Source organism: Prionailurus viverrinus, chromosome F2, assembly GCF_022837055.1.
Source record: "Prionailurus viverrinus isolate Anna chromosome F2, UM_Priviv_1.0, whole genome shotgun sequence".
Classification (NCBI taxonomy): domain Eukaryota; kingdom Metazoa; phylum Chordata; class Mammalia; order Carnivora; family Felidae; genus Prionailurus; species Prionailurus viverrinus.
In genome coordinates this window covers 50255519-50268400 of record NC_062578.1, presented here as the reverse complement: position 1 = coordinate 50268400, position 12882 = coordinate 50255519, and the positions used below count along the sequence as shown (strand labels likewise).

Sequence of the window (12882 nt, the reverse complement as noted above, 5' to 3'; positions counted from 1 at the left end):
GAACACAGCCTTAGTAGCCATCTCAATACAGCATTCCAAGGCATTACTACCAACCAGTCTGACCTGGTAGATCATGTGCTGTTATTTATTGACAATTCACTGCAATCCAAGCACTGTGCTAAGTCCTTTACCATAATAGTTATATTTAGCCTTTGTAGCATTCTAGATGGTAGTAGTGTTTAAATCCCCATTTATAAGTGAGAGGATGGAGGCTTAAGTATTATGAAATTGATTTGTAACAATAAGTCACCCCAAAGCTTTTAATATAAGGATATAAAATTAACAACATCAATATAAATAAATTTAAGAAAAAATGATATTACAGTTGATGGTAGGTACTTGAGCTGAAGGGTTACGATGAATTAGAAATGGGAAATCATTAGAAGACCCTGAAATAATGAAAAAAATAGAGGACTCACAGGAAGTCAGTTGGAAGATTGGGGTGGATGTTGGGAGATAAAGCAGGCCTAAGAGGTGATAAAGGCATTCTCAGAGTTTGACTTGGAAATCTCTAGTTTTAGTCACTATTAGGCCTGACTTACTTCGTATGCTTGGAAATCCTTGAAGTCACCTGTAATGCTAAAGTAAATTTCCTTTCTATTTGAATTAGATGAAGTGGCTATTCCTTTAACCAGTTGATGCCTAAGAATAAAGATTAAGAATATAGGATAGAAAGAAAGATTTGTGAAATATACCATCCTGATCATGTTGAATTTGATGTTGGAATGTCCAGCGGGCATTTGACTAATGCAGAATCTTTGCGTTAGAGATTTTAAACCCATGAACTGTAGATAATAGCTGAAATTGTACGATGGAATGGGACCCTTCCCTAGAGAGTGAGGAGAGCAGAAGGCTTGGAATGAACCAGAAACACCAGCATTCCAGGAGCTGGCTGAAGAAGGAGGCCTTGGACTAGAGAACTAACAGAACAGTCAGAGGGAGGAGGAGAGCCAGAGAGGCTGTGTCAGCAAGTCAAGGTAGTAGTGTATCAAGAAGAAACAAACCACTGTCATATACTCCAGAGAGATCAAGGAAGATGGGAATTGAGCATCCCTTCGATACGGCACTGATGTCTGTGATGGTTTTGCCAGCTGGCAAGATTTTCATGGAATTCAAACTGGAATCATATTTCAGTAGGTCAAAGAGAAATTAAAAAGTCAGAAAATACAGAAAAATGTATGAGTTCATCCTGATGAGCCATCAGAAGGGTAGTGGAAATATACCATCATGATGGGATATGGGGGTGGGCATGAGTTAGCGCTGAAATAGACCTTAGAGATATTCAAATAGCAACTTCTTTGGGTCTTGATTTCTTTATGTGTTAAAATAAGAAGTTTAGTAGTTTACAGCATGACAAAACCAGTAAATGGCAGGTAGAACGGATAGCATCTAGGTCTCATGAATCCAAATCTACCCAGATACATATGTAAATTCCTAGCCCAAAAGGGACAGAAAACTTTTTTAGTGGTTTCTAATGTTAATCTTACTGTTTTAACATTTGAATTTACTCTTTCTTAGAGAAAGGTATGCGCTATGGCTGTTCTAAATTATATTTATCTATATGCCCAGCGTACTGTACATGCAAAAAATGTGTTGATAAAAAACCACCAGCTGGATCTGAAACAAAATGCCAAACTCAGTCATGTTGCAAATGTGCAAAATTAAATCAAAATATGTATTCATAACCAATTAAGGGAGAAACATGATACTAGAGTTTTGTTTTTAAAGTACTTATTGAATTAGAAATGTAAAATACTGAATCTCAAAATAACCGTTCTTATGGGTGGTGTGTCTTCGGGCAGTCGTATGAAAATGAAGTATTTTTGAGCATCCATATCAGAACATAACATATTTCGTTTTTGGTATAAGAGCACCACCTATGGGTGTCTCAGTTATTCAGGGGGGAGAAATTTAAAACCAAACCTAATAAAATTCCAGCTTTTCACCAATAACTGGTCCATCCACTTATATAAAGGCTAACAATTGTCTACGTTGCCATAAATTATCCCTACCTGGTTTTTGCTTTGGCATACTACTCCGAAATGCTTTGGCAAGAGATAATGAAGAAAGAAAAAGTTCTTATAAATTACTTTGGATGTCTTTTCTTTAATTATTGTGATAACTCATTAGAGCAGAGTTAAAAGCAAAACTCTGACTTCATGGTCAGTAAGCTCACATGCGGATAAATTTAATCATTTTCTAGAGTATCATTCATCAAAATTTTTAAAAAGTTTATAAGGGAAATTTTACTCAATGAAATTTAACAAAAAATATTGGAAGCTTTGACTGTGAATGAGCAATAAGATGTGTACTAGGCTCTTGATATATCCTTGTATTCTATGCTGTAAAGGTTTTTTTTTTTTTTAAGTGATTAAAAACAAGATCCTTTTGGTGCAGTGTTCCCTAATTCCAGGGTAGACCCATTTTAGGCATGAACATTTTTTTTCTTCACTAAAGTACATTTTAAAACCTAGATTTTTCTTCAGATTGGGTTATTCTATAGAAGTAAGGATTGAGTCTTTAAGCAATATAGCTTGCTTTATTTTGATCATTATAGATAAATTTTTTTTAATTGCATAATATACTTCTTAGCATTCTAACTTAAGTTGAATGGATATAACCTCTGCTATCAAAAAAAATGACCATTTTTACAAATTATAATTGTAATAGGGATTCTTGCCTATCTACAAATTGGGTTAACTAATTTTTAAAAACAGCAGAACTCAAAAAGCATGAAAGTTCAGGCCACCTATTACACCAGGCACTTTGCTTACAAAGATTCATTTATTCGCTCAACAACTCTTTTAGCTAGGAATGACCACTAATTAGTATGAAAGGACAGTCCTCTCTTACCTTTTGGAAGATAGGCAGTACTGTGCATATTCTGAGCTGTCGTGGTTTTTTAGTTCAGCACATACTTTATTCTGAAAATTGCCTCCATTACTTCTAATAACTGTGTGTACCTCTGGCCGCTACTTTCCTCACTTCTAATTTGCGACTTCTTATCTATCTGATTTTAAAAGTCAGATAATCTAATATATTGAAATTACATCAAATAAGAGGTTTTAGGGTTTTAAATCTTACTGAAAGCTTATACATTCATCATGTATTTTTTGTAGCCCAGTGGCTATTTTTTAAATTGAGGGAGAATAAATTGTCACATTATCTGCTGACTTCTGGATAGGTAAAATGTGCACTGTGTCACTGTGAGAGTTCAAGATAATGCAAGAACAAACCAGGAAAGTGTTGGTAGTAGTTTGAGTTTATTTTGTATTTCTTCACGATATTCAGATCTGATCACATACTGATATTTTAATCACTGTTTCAAGCCTTTATTTTTCACATAATTTAGGAATCATTTATCACCCTGTAATAAAATTTAGAAATATTCATAGAATAAATTGAAGATTTCCTTTGCAGTAATTTTGAAGTATCGTGTTTTGCTGTCTTTATCCAGTCATTCACTAACTTCTTAATGACCCAGCATCTTACTGTTGTGTTTATATGTGCTTCCCCTTAATTATTTTGTCCAGAAGACTATTTATATACATACATATGTATATAATAGTTTTTTAATTTAAAGTATCCAGAAAATAAAATGGTACTTTTAAGGATCTAAACACAGTAGTTCGGCAAACATTGAACTTTATAGGTAGTTTATAAGAAAGAAAATTTAAAAGGTGAGTTTTGAAAAAAGATAGATGGATCACTTGATCAGAATCCATGGCTAAAGCTCGTAATCCTGACTCTTAAACTGTTATTCAGAGATCTAATTTGAAAACTTCCATGCCTCCCCAAAATGTGTACTTAATTAGCATAAGATCCTTTGACTAAAGGGAAGAAAATAAAATATCTTATTAGAATAATAAAAACTCTTTAAGGTTGATAATACCATATTTTATTGTATATAATTTGATCTCTAAAGTGTTGTGGGTTTTTTTGTTTTTTAAATAAAGACTGATTTACTTAGTGCTCTGTTTTAAAGTATAATAATTAGCTAAGATTGCTTTGGCTTCTTACAGCTTGTGGAGAGACTCCAGAACAAATTCGAGCACCAAGTGGTATAATCACAAGCCCAGGCTGGCCTTCTGAATATCCTGCCAAGATCAACTGCAGCTGGTTCATAAGGGCAAACCCAGGGGAAATCATTACTATAAGGTAATGCCGATACCTTTCTGTATTATGTATAATATTTTATTATATATATACTTATATATATATAATATAAACATATATGTTTAATACATAATATTTTATTATAAATATAAATATTACTGTATGTTCTATATATAATATAAACATATATGTGTTTAATATATAATATTTTATTATAAATATGATATTTTTATAGAATATAAATTCAGGTTCCAAGTATCATCCCTCAGCATGCAGTTATATTAAAAGACAGTTTTCTAAAAATGTAATAAACTGTAGTTACCAGTACCATATTAAGAGTAGGAGTAATGGCCCATCCTTCCTGTACTGTATGGGTATATGTTTTGAATGTTTTCTGATGGTGGTAGTGGATTTCCACTGAGCCATCCATATTCTTGTAGGTCATTTTTTAACAAAAGGTGCACATTTGAGAAGTAGCTTATTAGGGTCAAGAGTGTAACCTTTAGCTATGGGACAAATAAACAAAACTCACTAATCCACTTGGACACCTAGCCCATAACCTTAGTCTCATTAGTAGAATCCTCTATCTTAATAAGCTAAAACATGATTGTAGTGTTTATCTGTATACATGTACGTATATAAAACTTGAAACAGGCTGATAATGGATAAACCCATCTAGGAAAATCTCCTTTTTTGTAACGTTGAAACAAAAGAACTTCTGTTAAGAATATAAAATGAAAGATACTCCTAGAAGAAACATAAGTTTCTAAGAATAAATATAAATAAGGAAGATTAAGATTCACTTTAGTAACATTTAAAATTGCATAGAAAAACCTTGAGGATAAGATACTAAGGAGAAAATATTCAGTGGAACTAGATAATGCTTGCTTAAGGAAGTTATATCAAGGCTATTGAAAAAAAAAAATGCCTGAAGAGGAGAAAAAGAAAAAAATAGTGTGCTTAAAGAACTGTGGTTGGAAATGAAACACAAATAAGAAAGTCACGCCCACCACGGAGGCAGTGTCTGCAACAGCACAAAGGCCAGCATCCGCGTCTTCAACATTGTTTCATTAGGAACATTTTTATAGGCAAGAGTATGGAATTTTAGATTTAGAAGAGACCGTGCACATCATAGACTCAAATCCCTTCTTTACATTTTTTAAAACTAAGATTGTAAATTTAGCCTACTTTTGTGGGGGTTTTTGAAGTATAACTAACATACAATGGTATATTCGTTTCAGGTGTACAACATCCTGATTCAACAGTTCTCTACATTATTCAGTGCTGACCATGATAAAGTAGTCACCATCTGTCACCGTACAATGTTATTATAATATATTGACTACGTTCCCCACGCTCTATTTTTCATCTCGGCGACTGACTTATTTTATAATGGGAAGTTTGTACCTCTTCATCCCCTTTATCTGTTTCATCCAGCTTCCTTTTTTATATCCACTAACTAATGAGACACCCACTGTCTCTTGAGAAACACAACTGTGTCCTATCCCCCTTTGTCTGTGGAAGCCGTAAAACAGGGGCCATCTGGTTTGCTTTCCATCTGGTCTCTTCTGCCCCAGGCCAACATCTTCTGGAACACCAGAGCTGAGCTTCTCTGGAAACTGTTCTGCTCTGTGAGAAGGGTGAATGTCTTGCTGGATGGATTGATAAGATGTGCTACTAAGGTTATCCTTCTGCAGCACTGCCCGAGCTGGAACCCAGAGGATACACCTATTTTCTATTACTTATAATATGTTTACAAAGTAGCATTTTTACCATAGGAATTCCAAGTATAAGATTTCTTTCCACATAAAACTAGAGTTTTGGGAAATTTTTATCTTTTAACCTAAAAGTCCAACCCCAAAATTAAATTTGCCACCTACCAGCTCAGTTCCATAAAACTTGGCAATTCTTGCCAGCACGGAGGAGGCTGCATGGAACACTGCCACTTGGTTCTTTTTTTATTATTATTATTTGAGAGATACAGAGAGAGCTTGAGCAAGCAATGGAGAGGAGCAGAGGAAGAGAGAGAGAGAATCTCAAGCTGACTCCACGCTTAGTGTGGAACTCAACACAGGGCTCAATTTCATGACCTTGGGACCATGGCCCAGGCCAAAACCAAGAGTCAGATGCTCAACTGACTGAGCCACCCAGGTGCCCCTGCCATTTGGTTCTGATCGTGTGTTGGACCCTTTAGATTTTACAAAGATACACCAAAACCAAGCACAATGCTGAAATGCAGAACAAAATTAGAGATGGACCATACATCTAAAGGAAAATTTCCCAAATTCCAGACAAAGTTAGTGAATTTGGATTTACCCAGCCTAATGAGATTGGAAAGTGATTTTAGTAATTGTCCTAGTTCTTACTGAAATCATTGTCATGGTAACACCAAACTTGAGAAGGGTCACATACATACAAAGACAACCAAGTTTCACTTGTGAATATTGGTGTAATCCTAAATTGTTCAAAAGAAATTTATATCATAATCAAATGCGGCTCATTTAGACATACAAGTCAGTCACTATTAGAAAATTTTAAATGAATTTACCATATTAACAAGTCAAAGAAAAGGTATATGATTATCTAGAATAGATGTTTTAAAGCATTTGATAAAAAGAAAACATTCATTCCTGAGTTTAAAATAAAATTAAAATCTAGATAAAGGAGGGAAACTAAAATTATAGACTATAAACAATATTTAGAGCTGTCCTTGTAAAAACTGGTTAGGGGCGCCTGGGTGACTCAGTTGGTTAAGCATCTGACTTGAGCTCAGGTCATGATTGCACAGTTTGTGAGTTCAAGCCCCACATCAGGCTCCATGCTGGCAGTTCAGACCTTGGAGCAGGCTTCAGATTCTTTGTCTCCCTCTCTCTCTGTCCTCCCCCATTCACATTCTGATTCTCTATCAAAAATAAACAGACTTTAAAAAAATTTTTAAAAACTGGTTAAAGATGGTAACCTAAAGGCATTTTTACCTTACTCCTCTCCCTTGAAACCTACCAAAATCAACAAAGGCCATCTTATCAAGAAGAGATAGAGGATTAGATTCTAATTGCTTGCTTGAAGCCAGGGACTGGAGTCAGGCTATTGTGCTCAAGAAAGAAGGCTGAAAAGAACTTCTACTAACCACTGCCTGAGTTTGTATGGGGCTGAGAACTTAAAGAAGTGGGAAGACATACCCTAACAAATAGGAATTTAACCAGGCCACCTAAAGACTCCGTGACAGGACCTATAATGCTGTGAACCACCATGTTAAGACTGTTCTGGAATGCAGACCCAGTTGGAAGTAACTATAAAACACAGGCTGTGGAAGAATATAGAGAGAGAATGGATTAAAAGGAGAGAGAGTGAACCAGAAAAGCGTCTAAAGAATAAGCCTTATTTCCAAAATGTATGGAAAATGTTAATACTGACAGAAACAGCCACAAAATCCAAACACAAATTTACTCCAGATGTAATACACTTACTGTATCAGGGTTTTTTTGTTTGTTTATTTTATTTTAATTCCAGCATAGTTAACATACGATGTTACATTAGTTTCACCCAGTGTTCATCACAACAAGTGCATCAGGGTTTTTTTTTTTCCTTAAATTTTTTATGCTGTGAACACTTTGGTAGTTAATGAAATCTATAGATCCTTTCCCAGAATGTTTTTAAACTCATAAATCATAATACACACCATTACAAAGGGAACCAATTATATTGAACAAAGCTATCTGATATTTTTTACAAATATGTAATATAGTAATACATGCTTATTTATTAACATATTAGTAAGTGATGGTTCTAACAACTACTGTAATTCCGAGGTGATTTTGAGTGTAAATAGTGATTCTAGGTATCTATTAAAACTGAAATGTAATGTGTAAATATCTGTGATTTCTGTTGGTAACAGAGTGACAGGTACTGTAAATACTATAATGGTTTGTTTATATTCATAAGTGAAATTTCAAATTTCAGTTAGAGATGAGTGAAAATAAGGTTGTAAATTTTTCCACCAAATTTGACATTTTGAGAGGAGAATAGAAACACTGAATACTCTTACTTGGACTTTATTAGAACAAAAGTATGTTTTAGTATTTGAATTACAACATCAAAAGATAACTCCTGAAACAATAGAAAGCAGTCTTGAGTAAAAGAAACTTAAAAAAAAAAAAAAAAAAAAAAACCCAAAACCTACGAATACAAAAGAAGAAAGGAAGAAAATTAGAACTCTGATAGAAAGGCCATTCAGGAAAAAGCTCATTTAACCTTTAAAAGACAGACCATCTGATTGGGTTTATTGGTTTGTTGATTGGTATAATCCCCCTATAAAGGGCTTCTAAGAACATACTAAAACAAAACTAACACAGAAAGTTTAAAAAGGGGGGTGGGGATAAAAAAAGATAAACTTCAGAAATACTGAGAAAGAGAAAGCTAGTGTAGGAACATTAACATTAGATATAATTGAGCTTAAAACACAAAATATTAGTAACAAATGGAATAAGCCACTAGGAAGATACAATCTTGGTAAACTTTGTATACCTCCTAACACAGTCTAAAATACAGGCAAAGTAGCAAAATATGGGGAATTATCAAGCAAGTTTGACTAAGCCAGTTAGTGGAAGTTTATAAACATACCTTTAATTAGAATTTAATAGATTAAACAGAAAAAAAATTAGTAAAGATAGAAGATTTGATAAACAAAATTAACAAGCTTAATCCAGTAGGAACATGTATTATATATGTGTATATTATACTTATTTCAGTGAATAGAGAATATATATATTCTTTTCAAAGACATATGGAACATTTATAAGAAATTGATAATGTATTAAACCACAAAGGAACTCTGAATTCCATTTTTTAAGACTTTACATCATTCAGAATGTGTTCTCTAACCACAATGTAATTAAATTAGAAACCACAATAAAAAACCCATATGTTTGGAAACATATTCCTAAATAACTCCTGCATTAATGCTGGAAATCACAGTGGTACTGTACTCATAAAATATTTTGAAAATAACCATAATAAAAGTATTATATATTAAAACTGTTGGAACACATTGGTAGAGTACCTAGTGAAAAATTTATAGCCTTTAATGCATTGAAATAAGTAGGATATGAAATAAATGAGCTCCCCATTTACTCAGGAGTTTAGAAGGAAAATTACAGGTGAAATCTTAAGTAGAAAAAATAATATGATCAGAAAAAAATTGAATTAACAATAAGATTCAATAAAACAAAAAACAGGCTTTCTGAAAACTTGAGGAAAATAGACAAATCTGAAAGCAAGACTGAAGAAAAAAAGGAAAAGGTACTAATAAAAGTGAGCAAAAGTGTCTATAACTACAAATACAATAATAGAGATTTAAAAAAAATTTTTTTAACATTTATTTATTTTTGAGACAGAGACAGAGCATGAATGGGGGAGGGTCAGAGAGAGAGGGAGACACAGAATCCGAAACAGGCTCCAGGCTCTGAGCAGTCAGCACGGAGCCCGATGCGGGGCTGGAACTCCCAGACCACGCGATCATGACCTGAGCTGAAGTTGGACGCTTAACCGACTGAGCCACCCAGGCGCCCCTTCTTTTTTTTTTTTTTTTTTTTTTTTAATTTTTTTGAGATTTCAAAAGTCATACGGGAATATTACAAGTAGTTTGTGGTAACATTATTATACAATTAGATGAATCGGACCATTTTCTGGAAAATGTATATTACCAAAACTGGTTCAACAAGAATTAGAAAGCTAATTAAATCAATATTCGCTAAAGAAATTGGATCAACGTTCAGAATAAGATTCTAAACCTGAGTAATTTTACAGGCAGGTGTTACTAAATGAATAGATAAGGAAATCCTTAACCTGATGAAAGGTATCTGTTAAAAAAATTTTAAATCAAACAATATTGAAGTTAATTTTAGTGCCAAGGGCCAGGATGATGACGCATGTTTTCACTGCTTGTACCAGAACCCTCAGAAAATGCAACAAGACGATAAATAGAATTAGTAATACAAAAAATGGGAAGGAAGAGATGAGTCTCTCCTTTTTTTTCCAGTACTGTGCTATCTCCACAGAAAATCTAAGCAAATATAAAGACCACAGACATGAAATTTGTTTAATGTAAGAAAGTACGATTTACAGCTTTGTACCAATAGATTTTACTGTCAAGATAAAATGGTAATTTCTACAAAAATTTAAATGATCAAAGTGACTCAATACCAGTTTAGAAAAAGCTGATTAAACCAAAAAACGAAGAAATTAAAATTTTCAACTCTAGATCTATACTTGAAATAGGCACATGGCCCAGGTATGTGAACAGTCTTTGTTATATAAACTACTGTGAAGCATTAAAAAAAGAAAACCGAAAAACTAATTTTGCTTTTAAATGTATCTTTTAAATTCTAAATGAAATATTAGCAAAACTAATCCAATAGCGTATGCATGAATAGATATTCTTTTGTTCTGGACAAGGATCCTGCTTTCCTCAATCTTAAACATTTTAATGGATAAAAACATACTAAGGGATTCCTTAGCTTGAATCTGACTAGCCCTCCCATGAACAGTTATCAACTTTGGATAAAAGTTTTTTAAAAACTACTCAAAGGCACTGGAGAGTAATCAGAAGCTGGAGGAAACTGGAGGGGATTAAACTCTTAAAAGAAGGGATCCACACTGGTGAGATATGTTTGCTTCCTGTCTGTTCCCTAATCCGTGCAGAATGTAGTAACTAGAACTCAAGCAGACTGCCACAATCTTGTCAGCTTGTGGTTGTATCACAGGGTGGAGTTGAGGCTGTCAGAGTAGCTGGAAATTGAAAAGGCAAATCCAAAAAGGAGAGAGCTCCAATGTAGTAGGAAGTCCTTACATCTACATATAAATTCTTCTCAAATTCCTTGCTGTTTTCTGAACTGTGCATGCTTAAGAGACTCCCAGGAGCCTTGTAGAAAGCTACGCAAGGATTTCAGTGCCTGTGTGGTGTAGCTGAGACAGAGTTTGGAGTCTGAAACTTGCTGAGTTTGATGAGCTTATTAAATACCTTGGGATTTCATCAAAACCACAGAAATGTCATAGGTAAAGACAATGTCCTAAAATAAAGAGTTCACCTAAGACTAAGTAAGGGCAAAGCTGAGCCAAGCCTCCCTCCACAAGTGCAGGATGACCAGACCAGGATGTTCCATGCATGATAGAAGAAAATAAGTGTAAGAATCTTGACCTGCCTCTGAGAACACACAAAAATTAATTCAAGATAAATGCTAGATGTGAATGTAAAAACTAAAACTCATATAAAACATTAGGAGAAAACATTGTTGAATATCTTGGGGTAAGCAAAGATATTTTAGAGAGGACACTAAAAGCACTGAACATAAAAGGAAAAATAGGCTTCATCAAAACTAAAAATCTCTGCTCAGGGAGCTTGGGTAGCTCAGTTGGTTGAGAGTCCAACTCTTGATTTTGGCTCAGGTCATGATCCCAGAATCATGGGATTGAGCCCCCTGTGGGGCTCCGCACTGAGCATGGAGCCTTGCTTAACAGTGTCTCTCTCTTTCTCTCCCTCTGCCCCTCTCCCTGCTCATGCTCTCTCTCTCTCAAACTCAAAACAACTTTAAAAATTAAAAAAAAAAAACAACACCCTCTGATCATTAAAAGATACAATGAAAAGGCAATTTATATAGACTAGAAGAAAATTATCAATACACATATCTAACAACTTGAATCCAGAATATAAAATTAATTTTTATAACTCAAGAAGACAACCCAATTTTTTTAAATGGGCAAAAGACTTGAACAGACACTTCACAGAAGATGTAAGAACGGCAATAAGCACATGAAAAGATGTTCAACATCATTAGTCTTCAGAGAAGTGCACATAAAACCAAGAGATGTCAGTTCATGCCAACTAATGACTGAAGTTAACAGGAGTTACCTCACCAGCTATTTATTGAGAGAATGCACGTGTGGATATCAGTACATACGTCTCGTGTTACACACATGCCCCCAAATAGGGACGTGTTTGTTCAACGTAAAGAATTTTTAAATGAATAAGAAAAACTTCTGATGGGTAAAGGATGATATAGCAAGGCAATTCATAGGAAAAGAAATAGTAAACTGGAAAAAATGTTTCCATCTCAGTACATAAGGAAATATAAAATGGAACAATGATAAATATTTTATCATTAATATAAGGTACTTTCACATACATTCAGTGGGAGTGAGTTGGTATAAATATTCCTGTCAGTGTCTATCAAATTTAAAGTGGAATTTTGTGTTTTGACCTAGCAATTCTACCTCTAGAAAAATTTACCCTAGAGAAATATTTGCTCGTGTAGAGATACATGTATAAGGGTTCTTTAAAGCATTGTTCATAATAATGAGAAATTAGAAACAATCAAATTATCTGTCAGCCTTTGTTGTAGTTACTCAGAATACTTAAAGAGGAAATATCCTCATGTAATAATCCTTGGATAATTAACTTCTTTATCACTTGGATTAAGGCAGAGGCAAGGAGGTAAAGTCAGATACTCCCTTTTTGGTGGGGACATGTTATTGGAAAATAATATTTTAGTTTCTCTTTTTTCATAGCAGTAGCTAATTTTGTGTGTACTTTTTGATACCTTTTAATGCATGCCCATATTTTGTGAACTACAAGACAATGTTTGACTATAATGTAACTTATGTTAAAAAAAAAAGAAGTCTTTCCAAACTTAGGGGTTTTTCACTGATAAAGATTTTTTGTTTGTTCACTTTTAACTTTTTTACTTTGCTCAGATTTATGTTATTTGATCT

The 12882-nt window shown here is 34.0% G+C and overlaps 1 protein-coding gene across 2 annotated transcripts in view; it reads left to right on the top strand.

Annotated features, from left to right (window-relative positions):
* The window catches only part of LRP12 (LDL receptor related protein 12), a 74947-nt gene that overhangs the window by 50192 nt on the left and 11873 nt on the right, over positions 1-12882 (top strand). For both annotated transcript variants that reach the window (XM_047842416.1, XM_047842415.1), the window contains one exon: positions 4023-4158. In XM_047842416.1, the coding sequence (XP_047698372.1) occupies positions 4023-4158 (136 nt within the window). The remainder of the gene's footprint in view (positions 1-4022; positions 4159-12882) is intronic.